Source organism: Natator depressus, chromosome 8 (assembly GCF_965152275.1).
Source record: "Natator depressus isolate rNatDep1 chromosome 8, rNatDep2.hap1, whole genome shotgun sequence".
Taxonomy (NCBI): domain Eukaryota; kingdom Metazoa; phylum Chordata; order Testudines; family Cheloniidae; genus Natator; species Natator depressus.
Window position 1 is genome coordinate 41,373,406 of NC_134241.1, and position 19,880 is coordinate 41,393,285.

The 19,880-nt window shown below is 49.7% G+C and overlaps 1 protein-coding gene across 1 annotated transcript in view; it reads right to left on the minus strand.

The window, feature by feature from the left end:
• Positions 1-3,153: 3,153 nt before the first annotated feature.
• Positions 3,154-19,880, minus strand: part of UHMK1 (U2AF homology motif kinase 1) — a 28,372-nt gene continuing 11,645 nt past the window's right edge. Inside the window, exons 5-8 of the mRNA XM_074962156.1 lie at positions 19,146-19,222; positions 9,075-9,173; positions 6,502-6,590; positions 3,154-5,947 (exon numbers count right to left, since the gene is read on the minus strand). Coding sequence (XP_074818257.1) covers positions 5,801-5,947; positions 6,502-6,590; positions 9,075-9,173; positions 19,146-19,222 — 412 coding nt within the window. The 3' untranslated portion in view covers positions 3,154-5,800. The remainder of the gene's footprint in view (positions 5,948-6,501; positions 6,591-9,074; positions 9,174-19,145; positions 19,223-19,880) is intronic.

Below are 19,880 nucleotides of genomic sequence, written 5' to 3' on the forward strand. Positions count from 1 at the left end.
CTGTCTCAGCACAACCATGGAAAGTGAACTCTATCTGCTGTCCTGATTTTCTCCCCATTTCACTGAACCCCTGGAAGTCTCCTACGTATTCCAACAGTATTGTGCTACAAGCACAGCATTCCATCTATGGCTGACATCTTTCCTCAGCACACTGGCAGCGCATGAGCTGATGCACCATTCTTTTCTTTGCTGACGCAGTATTGCACTATCCCAAAGGTCACGTCTGATTGACCATAAGTCCCTAAAGACTGTGTGCCATGGCTAGTAGCCAGCTTTATACCTATACCTAGGCCCATCATGCCCATGTTAAACTACATTAGTGGAATGCATTTTACGTATAGCTATTCGTGAATAAATATCTTCTACTCCACATTCACCACCCTGAGAGCAATCAGTGAAGTTGCTAGAGGTTCTTGGTGGAGAACAGTCTTAGCTGAAGGTTATGGGCACTACAAAGCCCTCTAGAGCACGAACATGGTATATAATATGGGAACTTCAGAGTCTGAGCCGCCACTGAATGTCTGATGGCCAGCAGGATCTAACAAACATGGCACAGATAGAGGATCAACAATTTCCCAGTACACCTGCTCTATGTGGTCCCAGAATTCCCAGAGGTTAGGACTGAAGCTGTGATGTCTGCACACGATACTTTCAGGCACAGAACTACACACACCAGAGCAGAACAATAGGCTGCAAAGGGCTGGGATGAGAACATGACAGCTCACAGGGCAGAGACTTGAAGCACTGGAGATCAACGAAGAGCATCCAAGATCTCCAGAATCAAGTCCTGGTTTCTTCTTTGGGGAGCTTGAAGTACCTGACTCAGCAACCAGCTCTCCTTGAAGTGGCCACACAGCATTGTAACATTGATTGATGTACACACGTAGCACATGACAGTCCTGCCTGGCTGAATCCCACTTGCCCAGTCTGAGCATGGCCGATGCAGCAGAAACTATGTTTTCATTTTAGAGTATTTTTCTAGTCCTGCTGGTTGGAGGGAAAACCTTAAATGGGAATGAAGTGTGAATAGTGCAGCGGCTGCTGTTATGAAACAGGGCCTTTAGGGGGAGCTCCATCTCTTGTCTCAGCACTAGTCAATGGAGGAGTCATGGCAAGCCCTTACTACCCACCCCAGACTCCTCCTAGCTGGTGCCCCCTCCCTAGGCTCAGGCAAGGAGAGTTACTGTAGGTACATGACACTGAATCCACCATGCCAGAGGAAGCAGAGCAGAGAGGAGGAGACAGGAGACTCCTGCCAGCAGGGAAGCCTTGAGTCCCAGTAGGCTATGGTGGCCGCTGAGCTCTGAAGACAGAGAGGCGGGTGATTTGGTGGGGCCAGGGAGAGAACTGCTTTGTCTTTTGGGGGGGGGGGGGGCAACCTGGGGCAAAGGGGAGGGGAGTGTGGTGGAGTGTGTCTGAGCGAGTGGGGAGTTAGTAGCAGTGAGTGAACGACTAGAGATAGATGACCAGGAGGGGGCTGATAGTATTTGTGATAAGGGCAGTGTGGTAAGTTTCCCTGATGTTTTACAAGGCTGTAATCGTGCTAAATGTTCTCTTCCATCCCTAGAGCCATGTTCAGCTCCAAGGAGATACAGACTGTGCCCAGCAAGCTGGGGTTCTGCATGGCACGTAACCAGGGCGGGAGCAGGCCAGAGACACTGGTAGGAATGGAATGGCTTGGCTGCCAAGAGAGCTGTGTCTACACGGACCCCAGCTCTGACCAAAAAGCTCAGCTGAAAAGTGCTTCGGCAGCAGCGTTCTTTGGCTATGTCTACACTAGCACTTCTGTCCATCGGGGTGTGAAAAAACAGCACCCTGACCGACATAAGTTACACTGATGGAAGCGCCGGTGTGGATGCGCTCCTGCTGACATACCTACTGCCACTCATTGGGGCTGGTTTAATTATGTTGACGGGAGAGCTCTCTCCTGCGGGCATAGAGCAGGTACACAGGAGGCCTTACAGTGCAGCTGCAGCAGTACAGCAGTGCTGCTGTAAGGTCTGTAGTGTAGACGTAGCCTGTGTGCACAGACTGTTTGGAAACCAGAGAAAGTGAGAGCTGCCAGGGATCAGACAATGAACAGGAGAGCTAATGCATTTGCTTATAATGGGGGCCTGGCTCTGCTATGATCCATCAGTACAGGAGACAGACTCCTGCTGCCTTTAATCATGCTCAAGTGCCACCACAGTCATAGGTGCACCCATCAACATGCTCTTCCGAGAGACCTGGTTTTAACCGACGGCTCCACAGCAAGGCTCAAAGGCAAACAGGAAAGCCATGTGTAAAGACGACCAAGGGCTTACTAGGTGGGTGCTTGGGAAGGCTTCCCTCCAACACAGTGTTGGTTCTGCTTTAGCAATGTTTGTATGTAGCTGAAGTCGCAGAGGGAGGTTAGGGAGCAGAATGTAAAGGCTCACACTGAGGTGTGGCCAGGACTAACATCCAGAAACAAATTCCTAGGATCCTTACTGGCTCAGGCTCTGCTTTCCCAGGGCATCCAAAAGACAAAAGCTTGTAAAAGTGGTTTGCATTTTGCAGGTTTATTTGGTTCAAATCTATTAAAGCTATTAAACAAAGACCCAGCCAGCATCTTTGGTAGCTAGCTCAGCCAAGATGAACAAGAACGTCCTCTATGCTCCACCAGGAAGCCCCATCTACCCTCTAGGGGTTAGTAACGGCTTGGCTCTACTACTTAGAACATGCGCCTAACAAAACTGGGCCTTGTAAAGGAGCGAAGGCTGGGATCCAGTTAGCAAAGCACCCAAGCTCCAGCGTTGTGTGGCCTGGAAATGGCCAGTTTTGGGAAGCAGCTGCTGTCTCTCACCCCGCTGTACAATCCTTCACCTACTCATTACATCCCACACAGGCTTAGCTGGGCCTCCAAATTTGTAAGATACTCCAAGGTCAAGGTGAGTCTCTAGGTCATAGGAGATGGGCCTCTGGGACAGGAAATGGGATTCCAGTCTCCTAATATATTGTTATTTTGACTTTTGCTTCTGTTTCTGCATCCTGTAGGGGGCACAGAGTTCAGGTGGGCGAGACAGTGAGTGAGCGAAGGCATGTCTGGCACTGGGGGAGTGGCTTAAACCTGTAACTCTGACAGGGTATGGTCAGCCCTGAATGGGGTATTGGGGGCGGGGGGGGGGGGGGGGGGGAGACAGACCCAGCACAGCCTGTTCCAAATTTCAGTCAGAATGGGGACTTGGAAATCAAGGAATGCTGGGCAAAGCTGGGGGACAGAGACTGCCTCCTTCCCAGCAAAGGAGAGACCCATGATGGGGCACAACCTCGGGGAGCTTTCTGCTAGAGAGCTGGGGGGAGTGGTGGTGCTTGTTAAGGTCTCCCCAGGCACACAGCCCACATGGGGTACACAAGTGGACTGCCCTGGGGGCAGCCAATGGCTGGCAAAAAGGCCCCTAAGGGGTGGGGCATGGTCTGACAGCCAGAGAAATGGACAGACCTGAGGGAGTCTTGGGGGCCTCTCTGACATGGAGACTGGCTGAGAGGGAGCAAATCCCAAGGGGGGGGGGAAGGTTCGCTGGACTGTGGGGCCGAATTGCCCCCTCCGTCAGGCAGACTGAGGAGACGCCAGTGACCTGCTCCCCAAGGAAAGCTCCCTGTCCCTGCAACGTCGGGGCTGGCGTGTGGCTGGATCCCATTGACACTCTCCCAGGAAGGATGTGTTGGGTTTCCCAAACAAGGCCCGTTTCCATGGGGCTGGTGAAGCAGTGCTCCCTCCAGAGCCAGCTGCTTCAGGCCACCGCAAGGTGTGCTGTGGCTATGCCTGGGTGCCCATCAGGGCTGGGGGTGGGCAAGGAGAGGTTTAGCATGGGGACACTTTATGCATCTCAAGGTTGGTATCTAGATGACTGAGCACTTAAAGGTACCACGGACAAAACATTGCATCTTCCCCCCCCCTGCTCTGTGCTAGCCAGGCACCCCATGGTCCCTTTGCACTCCTGGGTACCCCCATCCTGGGTTCCTGCCACACCTGTGCATGCCCTGCTGTCTCCTCCTCACGGCCCCTTTCTGTGCTCCCATCACCCCCTCCCCCCATGCATGCCTTTTCCCAAGCCCATGGCTTAATGCCACCCCTCTATGTGCTCCCCAGTCCATACCCCCATCTTCCTCAGAGCCCTCCCATCACAGCACAGCTCGCCCAGCCAGAGCTAGTCAGCCTTGGGGAGGGTCACATTTAAACAGGATGGTCTGGGTCTAAGCAGAGTGTGAACATGAGTGTGAAGTCAGGCCAGCTGACAATGATTTGAACAGGGCCATCTTCACATACAGTGTGTTGGAATGTTGTGTTAATTAACAGGATGATATCATCAGTACAGACAGCTCTTGTTGTCCTCCCCCTGTGGCTCAGCTTGGCAGATAGCAGAAGATAGGACAGTAGCATTGCAGTTTAAACTACTAGCTTTCCTGTTGAGAGAGAGAAGCAGTGACGCGGGACACATTCAATCTGTTTCTTTCCTAACAACATTCAACTAGTGTGCTTGCTAACCCCACAGTCCCTCTGGCACTAGAATGCATCACCCTGGAGGAGGCCCTTAGCAGTCAAGTAGGATTATTTCAAGGATCCTTGTTCTAAAGGATCTTGGATTGTCTCAGGCCCTTTGTGTACCCTATGGAGAGCCAAAAGTGTCAGTGCTTCCTGCTTACTACCACAATTCCAATAGATCAACACTGGCTAAAGCAAAAAAACAACATACATGCTACAACAGAAGCCAAACAAGGAAACGACAACAGGTACAAATTTGCTCTCCCTTTAAAGTCTTCAGAATAGACATCCTGCTGAGTTCTTAAAAGGAATGCTGTGCACTCTAGCACACCTTTAAAGAACCCTGCTGGCTGGGGAATGCCTCCGCATTATGCACTGTTTGGCACTGATACTAAGAGCAATGGCTGTCAGCTGTGATAGATGACTCCATACTACAGGCAATGTGTAACCTCTAGATTACACGGTGTTACAGGGGTCAGGACTAACACTGCTCCTTTCCCAAAGATGCTTAATGGATTCCACATTCACCCAGCCTGTCCATACAAGTGAACTCACGTTGCTGCAGGTGCCCTGATCTCAGACAGCAGTTTGTCTTCACTGACACCGACAATCAGTTTCCCAACAAGACAACAGCTGACACTAGAGCAGAGGAAATTTTACGGGTCTCCCTGGGCCATTTGTCAGTGACAGGGTAACCCCAGAGACCAGATGGTCACTACTTTATGGGGTGGAAAGACCTGAAGCCTCCAGAGATACAGGGGCTTCTGCTTGTCTTTTTACCTTAGATAACAGGGGAAAAAAAGTGTAGTCTTCCCTGCTCTTGCTGGAGGGCCTCCTGGGTGTCTCAGAGCATGTGTATGGGGGGGCTCTCACTCCGCGATGAATATTTAACGGAGAGATCCCTCCCCAAAACATTCGTCAGTCATTAGTGTCAAGACACTGAAGCAAGATTTTTTACCGTCTGAACCAGACTTAACCTCAATTGCTTAGATAGTGAGTCTCCTGTGATGGCAATGCCACTACTTACTCCAGTCACTCGAGAGCCTTCCAGGGCAGTCAAGAGCCACGTCTCTAATGTAACCAAACAAGCAGAACACAGATCATTTTGAAGTCACATGGGCTACCTTTGTACAGCATAAAGCAGCACTAGAGGGCACAAGCCCAGTTCTGTCCTGTGCAGATCTCCTTTCAAAACTACTCAAAAGCAGGGCTAGGAAGCTCTTTGTACATTCAACTGCAGAACACACTGAAATGAGGAAGAGACGCTGCCGACTCTCCTGATGGCGGCTGCTGCTGCTAGAGCAATGTTTGGTACAGATACCCTCTCTTATAGGCACTCAGGGGGTAAAACGTAGCCACAACAAACTTGCCATCAAACGTCCTTCCAGTGAGCAATTTCTGGGCAGCTTTGGAATCACCAGCATTTGCATATTCAACAAAGACCTGGAAAGACAGAGACAAGAGCGTCACTGCCGCTGTGTCACAGACCCCAGGGATTTCATCCATCACCCATTGATTGGGTAAGTTTGGCTTTATTCCTCTCCTGCTTAGTGAGGAATTATCCCTAACGAACTGCTTTCCTCGCCTGTAGCTCCAGAGTGCCTTCAGCACACCCCATGGGACTAGAACAGCAGGGGAAGGGGTCACACAGCCCCTGAGTCTGTAGGGAGGGACAGTTAAGATTCTACCTACCATTCCTCATTTCTCTGGACTAGACATTTAGCGAGTTGGGAGATAGTTACCTGGTGCTGAACGTCTTAACACACCCCTTTCTCACCCCACTTTCCTCATCCTCCGCCTTGTACCCCAAACCCTCCCCTAAAACTAGTCTGGCATCTCCTAGGCTAGGAAACACTGACCCACTTTGCCAAATTCATGCTGCTGCACAACAGAACCAGGTACTTCTAGTTGCACAGCAGTGCCCTCATCCAGCAGGATTAATGATAGACAGTGAGGCTGGTAGTGTAAATATCAAGCCCCTTCCCCCCCACACTTACTTGGCCTTTGCCAGGATTCTCCTTTGGAACAAGCATGGAAACCACCGGGCCGTATTTCTGACACTCCTCTCTTATGTCTTCCAGCACATCTGAGGGAAGAGAAAGCCATGTGTATGGGGGGGGGGGTGGCGGCGGTCTCACTCTAGCCTGTGCTTGGCACACTAGCGTAATCCAACCATGCGGAATGTGGGCAGCCCTGGCTGAGTCTGGATCAGTCACTTCTGACAGTACACTTAATTCTCCTGCTTTGTCTGCGTACACCAGAGACTGTCCCAACGTTTGAGTGAGCTGGAACCTGGACGGAGCTGGCTTGGCGGGCTAAGACTGAGAGAATCCTGGCAGGGAGAGAGAAGGCGTGCCAGGGGCTGGACAGATAGTGAACTGACTTGCCCAAGCACTAAGCCAGCACTGGAGAGTTCTCATGATGGACTGAAATGCCACCTCAATAAAAATGACTTGCCCAAATACCCTCCAGTTCGGTGAAAAAATTCTCTGCTGGCCCCTAGTTTGAAACTGGCAGAACTTCCGCTGCAAGTTTTGAGGAAGGGGCAATATCAGGGTTAGCCTACAGAACGTCTGCCATTGCTCTGCAAGAACCCATACTGGAAGGACGCACTGGGCCTACAGGAGGGAATTTCAGAGAGCAGCCACCCAGCTCTCCCCACCCTTCATATCTTCATACCTACTCCACTTCCCCCTGATCTATAGGATCTTCTGCAGATCTCACTAGGCGCAGGAGCAGCCAGGTGCTCAATGTGGCCCACAGGAGCTCCTACAGATTTTAAAGAGGCCAGTCTGGGACCAAAAACAAGAGTCCTGGGAGAGAACCTGGGGAAGCAGGTGGCAAACAGGGAGGCCAGCTGGGGAGCCAGGGAGTCTGCTCAGCTAGCGTGCTCTCCATGAACTCTGCACTGTGTTGGGAGGGAGGCCGTAGGGAGCACAGGATCTCTGGGGTGCTACGGGGAGTATGAAGTCCAGCTCCAGCTCCCTCCTGCTACCCACTTGGGCACATGGTGGTCCTGAGGCACCCTACACTCTTGCATGAATAGTAGAATCATAGAATATCAGGGTTGGAAGGGACCTCAGGAGGTCATCTAGTCCAACCCCCTGCTCAAAGCAGGACCAATCCCCAATTTTTGCCCCAGATCCTTAATGGCCCCCTTAAGGATTGAGGCAGCAATCCCATCATGGTGCCCAGGAAAGTACTTATCCCATGATCCTCCAGCTCTTCTTGAACCCCATTAACTTCACCTTCCTCACCATGAGTCAAGCACTGCAGGGAAAGATGCTGCCACAAGCCTCAGTGTGGTGGTGGGGAACTGCTATTTCTTCCTAGCAGCTGGGGTGTCTCAATGACTTTTCTGCTCCATCGCCCTGCTACCTGGGAGGGGGCAAAGGCCATGCTGCTGTCTGCCTCCCCTGGTGCTGACTGTCCCCATGCCTGCCCACCAGGAGAGGGAGGCGATTGGAAGACTGCCACAGGAGAAGTACAGGAGCATTTAGACAAAGCTGCTTCTGGGAGGCAGCGGCAACCTGGTGTCAGACCCAGGAGCATGGAGGCTGGGGAGGGGGCATTGCTCTCTGTTCCCAATACACGGCAAGGGGGCTTTTGTACCTGGAGTATTCCCAGCCCCCAGAAATGCCTGCACTCAGTGGGCCACCCACGGATTCTACTTGTCGCAGAAGCATCAGCAGAAAAACCTTGTTATTTAAAGGGGTCTCAGTTCCAGACAGACAACCTAGAGGGTCTAGCAGAGCGCTACGTCCTTCAGTCACCAAGTCCCTGCTACATCACAGTAGGAACAAGCACTGTCTAAGACAAGGGTGATAGCCTGGGTCCCCCAGAGGGGAAACACTTGTGGCACTAGTGCCATGGACTAGACACCAGTGGCTGCACTACTTGCTCAAAGGAACGGGGATCCCTGGTGTGTTCCCAGTCCTGTTCCCTGGTGTGTGCACTCACTGATTGTTTTGCACAGCTAGAAGTTCCATGAGTGCTCTATAATGGGTTATAATGTCACTTAAAGCAGGGAGGAAACCTGGCTGCTACAAGCCAGGCTCTTTGTGAGGAGAGCTCATCCCATACCCTACCCCCCAGAGGGGGCTCTCCTAGCTTTCTCCGAGTGTCTGCATTTTGTACACAACATTGCTAATATCTCACAATACAAACAGGTTATTTTAAATCTTTGCTGATGTCTGAATGACGTGACAACGCATTTCAGCAAACCCCCCTCTTTCCACCCTGTTCTGCTCATGCAGGAGTCTGGCGCCACTTTGACCCATTGATTATGTGCTCAAGCTGCCCTTCTAGCCATCCATGAACTTACTCCAGTCTCCACGTCACCCTCTTTAATCAGCTAGGCCCAGTCTCTTCTCAGAGCATTCTCTGCAACTCCTGCCATCTGGAATAGCCTTCCTGTACCTGTGCACTTGTTTCAAATCCCAGCCAAGTTTCTTAGCTCCCTTTTCCTTATGCCTCTAAACTCTCACCCCACTCTGATCCTGACAGCACTCTGGGATGTGGATTTGTATGACAACATTACTGCACTGCAGTCTGTAATACAGATACCAACCTTCATATTCTTCTTCACTCTGAAGAGAAGTGTCACTCAAGACATTGAGCAGCCTTAGCACAGGAGTCGGGAGCATCACCAGATCTTCAATATGGGGAGCTGCTTTGCCACCACCCAGTTCCATGGAAGGAAAGGCATTAAATGGGAAAGCAGGGAGAGGGGAGAAAGGCTGTATCAGTATTTACACTTTTGGAGCTACAGTTCTGTTTCCCCTCACCACATACATGCATTACACCCTGTAGCCATGCTATGTGCATCTGGCCTCAATCTGCAGATTGACCAACCTCCCTTCCAGGAAGGCTTTGAGCGCAACCTTTGAGACCCAAAGGTTAGTTTGCCCAGAGACAGTGGCTGAAAGTACTTTTAAAGGCACAGAAACAGTGTGAATCAAGTCTGAAATTATTGCTATTCATCTTGGATTCAGACATTGACAAGGGCCCCCATGGCCTAGGTAACTGGACCAGGTGTTACTTGTATCACACCTGCTATATATGAAGGGTGGGGGAGTAGCTCCCTTTGATGGACACCCAGCTAGCCTGTTAGCTGTTAAATCCCTTTTGGTCTGTTCTCTGCTTGCTTTACCTGTAAAGGGTTAACAAGCCCACAGGTAAAAGAAAAGGAGTGGGCACCTGACCAAAAGAGCCAATGGGAAGGTAGAACTTTTTAAAATTGGAAAATAAACTTTCCCTTTCCCTGTTGTTCTCTGGGCTGCAGGGACACAGAGCAGCAATGCTATAAGCAGAAATGCTGTGTAAGGTTTGAACCAGGTATGAAAAAGTATCTTCCATACCTAGAAGAAATAATTTGGGATAGGGAATGTTTAGTTAAACACTGTCAGGTTTATTTCTCATTTTGGCTTGTGGATCTCCTCTGTGCTAACCCCAGATGCTTTTGTTTCCTTGTAACCTTTAAGCTGAACCCCCAAGAAAGCTATTTTGGGTGCTTAATTTTTGTAATTGTTTCTTTTAAGATCTAACAAAAGGCCTAAGTTCCAGATGTATTTTCTTTCTTTTTGTTTTTAATAAAATTTACCTTTTTTAAGAACAGGATTGGATTTTTGGTGTCCTAAGAGGTTTGTACATATGCTGTTTGATTAGCTGGGGGCCACAGCTAATTTCGAGTTTAATACAAGCCTGGAGTGACAAGTATTAATTTTTAAAATCCTTGCGGGCCCCCACTTCCTGCACTCAGAGTGACAGAGTGGGGATTCAGCCTTGACAGCAGGGTATAAAGCCCTTCTACCACGTCCATGAAAGGACAGTTACTTATCATCTTGTAATTCTACCTCTCTGTACGTTCCATTGCTGCAGAATCCCCACTCGGGTACCATGTTCAAGCAGGAGAGGGCCTACACACTCCCTTGATCAGCACAAGCTTCTTCCATTCTCAATGTCACGGCCTCAGTTCCCCCAAGAATATTTTCTGTCAGTTCCTGAATGCATGTGAAGCAAGAGCTCCCTTCCAAATCCAGCTGTGCACAACTACAGCATGAGAACTGCACAATTTATGGTATCAAGGGCGAAAGAAAAGTGCTGTTCTTTTTTAAATACAACCCTTTGCCTTAGTGTATTCTGGGGAGGTGGAAGGACAGGTGAGTGAGAACCCTGTGTGAGCTCTTCACTGAGCAAAGTAATCTTCCCTTCTTTAAAGGCAAGTTGCCAAAGGAGTCCCACTTTTGGAGAACAAGAAGCTCAAGGGATGCCTAGAAATCCTGCCATGTACACTCTTGCTGCAGTGTGACCAGCTAGGACAGCAGGCCAGCACAGAATAGCAAGACCCTAAAGAATGGTTCGTTGTCAGAAGAGAACCAAGACCTCTAACAAACCCTAAAACAACAAGAACCTCCCATGCCTTCAAAGGTATGAGGTGGGGTAAATTCCCTAACAGACCACAAGGCGGATTGTGGACTGAGACCATGGCAGTCTGGCCCACCTTCCCTCAAGGCCCTGATCTGTAGGTTACAGCAGCCAAGAAAGCAAGGAGGCAGTCCCTGGAGCTTTCACTCAGCTCTAACTCTGCCCAGCTAGTTGGGGTCCAGGAAAGGCTTGGAGATGAGCTCCTTTAAGGGCCCTATTCCATGTAAGACATACCCATAGGGCCTTCCCAATTAAAGTGGGAGGGGGCAGCCTCTCTAGGATGGATGCGTAGAGGTGTCAAGGAGAACGTTAACCAGCTAAGCAGCTATCTGTCCTAGAATGACTCCAGACCACCACCACCTCGCTAGGCCTGTGTCAGGAGGTGCTGCAGTCCAGAGCATGAGCAGAAGGAACAAAGAGTTAACAGGCAATGGCTGCTTCCAAAGGGAACCAATCAATTTAGGAACAAACACTTAAGTGTCACTCCGAATGCAGCGGAGAAGGGGAAGAGCTCCTGTATAAACTACTGGTCAGAGGGCTTGTCTATGTGAACATTTAATTCACAGCAAGCTGGAGTGTGAATCTACCCCCACACTAGCCTGCCATGGACTAAGTGTTCATGTGGACTCCGCTGATTCGCATGAACAGTTCGTTAGCATGATTTGATTGAGTCTCATTTCAAAGTGAACTAGATCAAAGTGCACTAATAAACTGTTTATGTGCTTCAGCAGGGTCCACGTGGACAGTTACTCTGCGGTAGGCTAGTATGGGGTAGAGTCACACCTCAACTTGCCGTAAATAAAATATTCCTGTAGACAAGCTCTGAGTTTGCTGAGACAGGACTATGAACCTCTCAAACCAGACGCTCAACATCTTTGTGAGGTTCTGACTCACTGGCCCGAGTCAGACATGGCTGAGTGGCACCACACCCCATGAATTCTCTCTTGTGACCTGGACGACTCCTTCAGGGGTGGCAGGAAGCTACAAGGCATGTAACACTCTGAGCCATGCCCAGAGAGCTTTGTCTTGGCAGGAAGCACTGCCGATCTGGAGTATCCAGATGCTGAATGACGCTGTGATCATTCCCTCATTGCTATGGGACCAGTCACTGACATCTGCAGCTGAACTGAGAGGCAACACGCAGGTAAGTACAGAACTGAAGGGTTGCTCAAATGGTCTCTCACTCCTGGACAGGACCCTTGCTACCAAAGAAATGGAGAACAGGTATACAGGTGCATCTTTTTCTGCTGGACAGAGGACACAGACTGCATGGAACAGCCCAGCACCATGAACTGCCAACTAGCAGCTCCTCCTACAGGTAAATGACAGAGAAATGGCATTTCTCCAGAGACCCACTGTTACCTAGTTCAGAAGCTAGCTACTAAGTGTCTCCAACCCCAGTTCCTGTCTTAAGGAGGGGCCAGCCCACAATACAGCTCACAGCAAATAGTACCATACCCATGGGTAAGGCCCTACCAAATTCACAGTCCATTTTGGTCAATTTCATGGTCATAGGATTTTAAAAATGGTAAATTTCATGATTTCAGCTATTTAAATCTGAAATTTCACACTGTTGTAATTGTAGGGGTCCTGACCCAAAAAGGAGTTGTGCTTGGGGGGTGGAGGGGGGACGTCACAAGGTTATTGTAGGTGAGGTTGCAGTACTGCTACTCTTCTGCACTGCTGCTGGTAGCGCTGCCTTCAGAGCAGAGCAGCTGGAGAGCGGCAGCTGCTGGCCGGGAGCCCAGCTCTGAAGGCAGAATTGCAGCCAGCAGCAGCACAGAAGTAAGGGTGGCAAGACCATGACCCCTTAAAATAACCCCATGATTCCCCAGCAACTCCCTTTTGGATCAGGACCCCCATTTTGAGAAACGCTGGTCTCCCCCCCATGAAATCTTTATAGTATCGGGTAAAAGCACACAAAAGACCAGATTTCATGGTCTGTGACGCATATTTCATGGCTGTGAATTTGGTAGGGCCCTACCCTTGGGTAGCTCCAGCACAATGAACTGACTTGTGGAGTGAGGGTATCACAATGTGATTATAGATAACAAGTCTGTCACCAGTGCAGCCAACTTCTATGAATCTATGAAACTTCCTAGCAGAACTGGACTGTAGGGAGCTCTGACCCAACTGTGTCGAAAGTGAAAGCTTCAAGAGATCTTCTAGATTAACTCCCTGAGAAAGCACCAATAAATGCTCCCTTCTGCAGCACCGCCTCACACCATGCAAACAGGCAGAGGAAGGCTTTGAATACCACCAGACAGTCACAAGGAGCAGAGCTAGGAACTAAGCTATAATTGAATTGCAATATAGGAATCACAATCTGAAGCACTGACCTATCAGCCACACAGTGATCCCAGAAGACAGAGGGGTCACTGAGTAAAACAGTGCCTGGAGCCCACTGTTGAGATGCTGGTCCCCCTGGAGTTCTGCCAGTGACCCAGGGCGGCATAGACACACATACTCCTAAAACTTCACCCTGCATGGCATCAGGACATGGAAGAACTTATTGGTCTACTATCCTGAGTCAGTCTCTTAGTGGGGAAGAAAAGGAGTACTTGTGGCACCTTAGAGACTAACCAATTTATTTGAGCATGAGCTTTCGTGAGCTACAGCTCACTTCATCGGATGCTGAAGCTCACGAAAGCTCATGCTCAAATAAATTGGTTAGTCTCTAAGGTGCCACAACTACTCCTTTTCTTTTTGCGAATACAGACTAACACAGCTGTTACTCTGAAACCTGTCATTAGTGGGGAAGGGGTGCTTCTGCTGCTCCATCAATAGGACAAAAGCATCAAATACCAAGCCTACAACATTCCCAGGTTGAAATCTTCAATGCTTCATCCCACATGGGGCCCCTGCAGACCCCACAATGCGCAGCCCCTTGAACAATGCTGTGGAATGCAACTCCTAATTCCAGGATGCAACCATCTGCGCTTCGCTAAGCAAAGGAAATCAACAATTCTTCCTGTTGGGAAGTTTTCAATACCATGCCCTCCTGGACTCCCACTGCTATCATTCCAAGGAGGCTCTGCCTCCATAATGGTGTCCAAGACGTCAGTGAATCAGGCACCAGGAGCTTTGATGGTGAAGAGCTGCCACTTATCCACTGATTGAAATGGGACCCAGGGCTGAGCTGGCAGGTCAGAGCTGGCAGAAGTGCTGCTTTTCTGCATCTCAGGCTGTGGAGATGCAAGTTCTTTTATTTAGCACTAGCCAGCTAATACTGTTCAGTTGCTTTGTTAACGAGATATGCACTGGCCTAGACCTCTGGAGAGCTTACATAGCTCCTATGTGGTGGTGGCTCAGGGAAGGTGGATTTCTTGCAGCCTGTTTCCTGGTGCTGGAAAGCCTTACCTCTCTGCTTTCCGTGCTCATCTGAGAGCAGAATCCAACAGAGGTGGGTGCAGTGACCTGGCTCTTAGGGGCTCAGCTGACTTCTCCTGTTGAGTCATTACTGTAGCTCAGCCTGGCTGGTATGCAGAGTCAGATGTATCTGTGCTGCCTTCCATTGTCCAGCACTTCAAAGGACATTGTACCACTGCTGTGGCAAGAAAAGCCTCAGCCGGTGAGCACCTCAGAGTACTGGAGAAGTGAGGATGATGCTTTAAATGGTGATAGCAGATACCAGATGTCTCAGAAGACAGCTCAGGCCTCAGCCCCTGGGCATTTCTCCAGAGGCTCACCACTTTAGAGCCCAGTAACACTGCTGTGATGAAGCGTCTCTGCTGCTTGGTACCAACATGCCAACCTGCCAGAAGGCCTCAGCTGGTGTGCCAGTGTCTTTCCTACATGGACACAATTCAAAAGCCCTGGACCACCGCATGTTCAATGGCACCAACCCATGGGTGAGATGATTACTGGAATACTGCATCCAGTTCTGGTGTCCACACCTCAACAAGGATGCTACAAAATGGAGAAGTTCAGAACAGAGCTACAAGGATAATCTGCGGTCTGGAAAGCCGATTTAACAGTTGTCTAGTTTACTGAAGAAAAGGTTAGCAGATGACTGGATCATGGTCTGCAAGTCCCTATGGCAGGGGTGGGCAAACTATGGCCCGTGGGCCGGATCCGGCCCCTTGGGGCTTTGGATCCGGCCCGCGGGATTGCCACCTCCATGGCACCGTACTGCTCCGGGAAGCGGCCACACCACATCCCTGCAGCCCCTGGGGGTTAGGGGGCAGAGAGCCCATCACGTCCATCATGAGAACTCTCCAGTGCTGGCTTAGTGCTTGGGCAAATCCACTATCTGTCCAGCCCCTGGCACGCCTTCTCTCTCCCTGCCAGGATTCTCTCAGTCTTAGCCCGGTCACTGCTAAGCCAGCTCCGTCCAGGTTCCAGCTCACTCAAACGTTGGGACAGTCTCTGGTGTACGCAGACAAAACAGGAGAATTAAGTGTACTGTCAGAAGTGACTGATCCAGACTCAGCCAGGGCTGCCCACATTCCGCATGGTTGGATTGCCCTAGTGTGCCCGCAGCCCGAGTCAGTTGACCTGTGCTCTGAGACATCTGCGCTGCAGGTTTTTCAGTGCAGCGTAGATCTACCCTGCGTAGGGAGAAGACTCCTGAGAGCAGCAGGTTCTTTAATTTAGCAGACAAAAGCAGAACAAGATTCTCCAGCTGGAAATGGAAATCAGCAAATTTCAAACTGAAAATATGACAAGAGTTTTGAAACACCTCGGGTGCTGAGCCATTGGAACAACTCACACTGGGGTCTTCTGCACTTGGAGTCTTTAGAGCATGACTAAGTGACAGCCTTCTAAAATATCTGCTCTAGCGCAACCGTATGGCCTGTGTTATCAGGTGGGCAGCCCAGAGCGTCCTAATTGCCTTAAAACGCTATGAGTCTACACTAGGTCTTACACAGCCCTAGTGCTGTAGTGTTGCAAACAGTCATAGCTTTATCCTTCTGAAGTATGAGCCCAATTTACATATGGAGAACTGGTCACAAAAATTACAAGACTTTCCCAGGGTCATGGAGGAAACCTTCGGCCAGCCACGAACCGAACCTGGATCTTCTGGGTCGCAGTCCAGTGCTTTAACCACAACGCCCTAGTGTCAATGCATCAAAGCTCCTTGCCTTCCCAAAGCCCCGAGTCACAACATGCCTTCATTCTTCCAGGCTCAAGAGCTGTTGCGCAGTCTGACTGTAACACCCTTGGGGGCAGGTGGACAGAAGAGCCATCGAGAGCTTGCCGCTATCTTTCAGCAGGAAAGGGCCAAAAATGACCCTGAGATGCAGAAGTTGTACTCTCTACAAGTGAAAGGGGCCCTGGCTCAAGGAGTCTGACAGGCAGAGCATTCCCAGCTAGCTGGGGAGATAAGACTTCAAATGGAACCCAAACCCCTCACGAAACAGGAAAATTGTTAACATACTCCCCAACCAGCCAGGCACTGAGACTGCCCAGCTAGAGCAGCTGTCCTCAGCTCAAGGCTGCCGGCTCGAATGAAGCTACTGGCCTGAGCCCTCATAAACCAACGTGTTCTACCAAGGTCTACAAGAATTCTTTGAGGGGGGTCAGTAAACATGTGGACAAGGGGGATTCAGTGCATATAGTGTACTTAGATTTTCAGAAAGCCTTTGACAAGATCCCTCACCAAAGGCCTTTAAGCAAGGTAAGCTGTCATGGGATAACAGGGAAAGTCCTCTTATGGATTGGTAGCTGGTTAAAAGTTAGGAATAAATGGTCAGTTTTCAGAATGGAGAGAGGTAAATAGGGGGGTCCCCCAGGGGTCTGTACTGGGACCGTCCTATTCAACATATTCATAAACGATCTGGAAAAAGGGGTAAACAGTGAGGTGGCAAAATTTGCAGATGATACAAAACTAGCAAGATTGTGAATTGCTACAAAAGGATCTCTCAAAACTGGGTGACTGGACAACAAAATGGCAGATGAAATTCAATGTTGATAAATGCAAAGTAATGCATACTGGAAAACAATCTCAACTGTACGTATAAAACGATGGAGTCTAAATTAGCTGTTACCACTCAAGAAAGAGATCTTGGAGTCATTGTGGATAGTTCTCTGAAAATATCCACTCAATGCAGCGGCAGTCAAAAAAGTGAACAGAATATTGGGACTCATTAAGGAAGATATAGATAATAAGACAGAAAATATCATATTGCCTCTCTATAAATCCATGGTACGCCCACATCTTGAATACTGCATGCAGATGTGGTCGCCGCATCTCAAAAAAAGATATATTGGAATTGGAAAAGGTTCAGAAAAGGGGTATGGATTAGGGGTATGGAACGTATGAGAAGAGATTAATAAGACGGACTTTTCTGCTTGGAAAAGAGATGACTAAGGGGGGATATGATAGAGATCTATAAAATCATGACTGATGTGGAGAAATTACATAAGGAAGTGTTATTTACTCTCTCATAACACAAGAACTAGGGTCACCAAATGAAATAGGCAGCAGGTTTAAAACAAACAAAAGGAAGTATTTTTTCACACAATGCACAGTCAACCTGTGGAACTCTTTGCCAGAGGGTGTTGTGAAGGCCAAGACTATAACAGGGTTCAAAAAAGAACTAGATAAATTCATGGAGGATAGATCTGTCAATGGCTATTAGCCAGGATGGTCAGGGATGGTGTCCCTAGCTGTTTGCCAGAAGCTGGGAATGGGTGACAGGGACTGGATCACTCGATGATTACCTGCTCTGTTCATTCGCTCTGGGGCACCTGGAACAGGCCACTGTCAGAAGACAGGATACTGGGCTAGATGGACCTTTGGTCTGACCCAATATGACAGTTTTTATGTTCCAAGGCCGCTCAGAGCTTTGAGAAGTTTCCTCTTCTGTGAGCCTCTCCACCCCACACTTCACGCAGCTCAGGAAAAACTGCAGAGACTCAGCAGAAGCCACTTGCCAGCCCAGAGGTGGGAGGCTCCACACCTGCTAATAATTTACACAGGCACTATTGAATAAGGGGTACAGCTGTGCTGCCTAAAGAGTTAAAGCAGCAGAATGCAAAGACATGTGTGCAGCTCCGGAGGGGACTGGGGGGGACACAGACACTGACAGACATACTGGGGGAGGGCTGGGGGCTGAGGCAGGGTAATTGGACATAACATGGGGAGGGTCAAGACTCCAAAGAGGCAGGAGTGTTCCCGACTTCTCTCCAGCTGGAAGCTTGTGACCCAGGAGTGCAGATGGCCTCTCCATTTCACCTGAAGAGGAAATCACACTGTTGGATCCGAGAGGGCAGTGCTGACTGAGCAACACAGTGACCCCAACACCAGCATGCAGTGTGATTAGCTATGCAGTCCCCAGAAGGAGGACTTGACTCCCACTAGTGCCTGATCCACTGGACCACACTGCTGCCTTCAGTTAGCAGTGTATTGACATTGCTCAGCTGCTAACAAGCTTAATTTGATGAGGCACTAACAGAAACCACTGTCAGAAGCCCCCCCCTCCCCCTGCCCAAAGTCAGACAGCCCCCCACTGCTCACACACTCAGACAGCCACTCCCCCCCACCATGGTGCTTCAAAAGCCCCGAGATTCATACTCAGGCCTTGTCTACACTCAAAATGCTGTAACTGCGCCGCTGTAGTGCAGTAAAGACATTACCTACACCCTGATGGGAGGACTTCTCCCACTGATGTAGGTAATCCACCTCTCCAAGACAGTGGGAGATTCTCCCATTAACGGCTGTGCCCGGGGTTAGTTTGGTTTAACTGCATTGCTCAGGGGCCGTGGATTTTTCACACCCGAGCGATGTAGTTATACCGACCTAATTTACTAGTGTAGACCAGGCCTAAGTGGGGAACAAGGTAACCTATCTGCTTACCCTGGCATCTAGAGCTCAAGACTACCCAAAAGGGCTTTTCATAGTACCCATAACAGGCACATATTACTGGTTACCCTTCTTCTTTGTTCCCCAAGATGGTCAGTAAATGCTGGTTTTGTCTAAGTTAAGCAGAATCAGTGAGAAGCACCTGCCTGCCCTTCTGGAGGGAGACCAACGCTCTGTGGCCTCCAGCTGGGGAGACAGGCCATGGTCGGACCCTGTGCATGGGGTGAAGCATGGGCAAAGCTTGAAGCAGCTGTGTTGCAGAGGACTGGTGGCTGCCATCAGGTACAAAAGACCAACCCAGGGAGGATAAGTGAAGAAAACCTGAGGGGCAAAACAATTCCAGCTGGACACACGGGCTCCTTGCCCTGGATGTTAGAAGCCTGAGGTGGATGGAACTACACAACTTACCAAAGGGAATGCTGAAGAAGGGGCTGCACAGAGCCTTTGCAGCAGTGGCTCTTTTTGCTTGGTCGCCGTGAAGCATGCTAGAAGACAAAGAGAGACGTTAAGTTTTTGCACACAGCAGCCCCACAGTAAATGCAGTGATGAGATCTGCATTTCAAGTGAGGCTGGAACCTTACATACAAACCCCACAGCATGTCTTCCCCCTTACAACACTCACACACGTGGGATTTCTGTGCACTTTCTTTTGTCCACAGAGTGAGAATTTAGGTGTTACAATCTCCTTAAAGGGCTTCTTACAGGAGTGTTTGGTGAGTAACTTTTCCAGACTCCTCTACCAAAATTGAGTTTGGAAAGTGACACTTAGATTTTAGCACAGGCCCACGCTGATGAGTGGTTTCATTTATATAATCAGTTATAACCATTTCTAGCTACAGGTCCATGATCGAATATTCTCCTACAGATGCTGCCCTATGGCTGCTCCAGAGTCTACCCTTTCACAGTGAGATGGCTGGTCTCTGAAAAGCCTCTGCATATTCCCATTTATGGGATGGCAGGCGACCGTGCCACGGTGACCTAGAACCTTCTGGGAAAGCTGTGATCATTGGGGCTCACAACACTGGATGCTCAGGGACAAACTTCTATCCCCTCTCCCAGCCTCCATATTTATGTCCTCTTCCCCATGGGAGTTCTGACTCCCCTGCTGCTAGTGGGGGAAGCTCTGAGCAGCAGCTAAGTGAC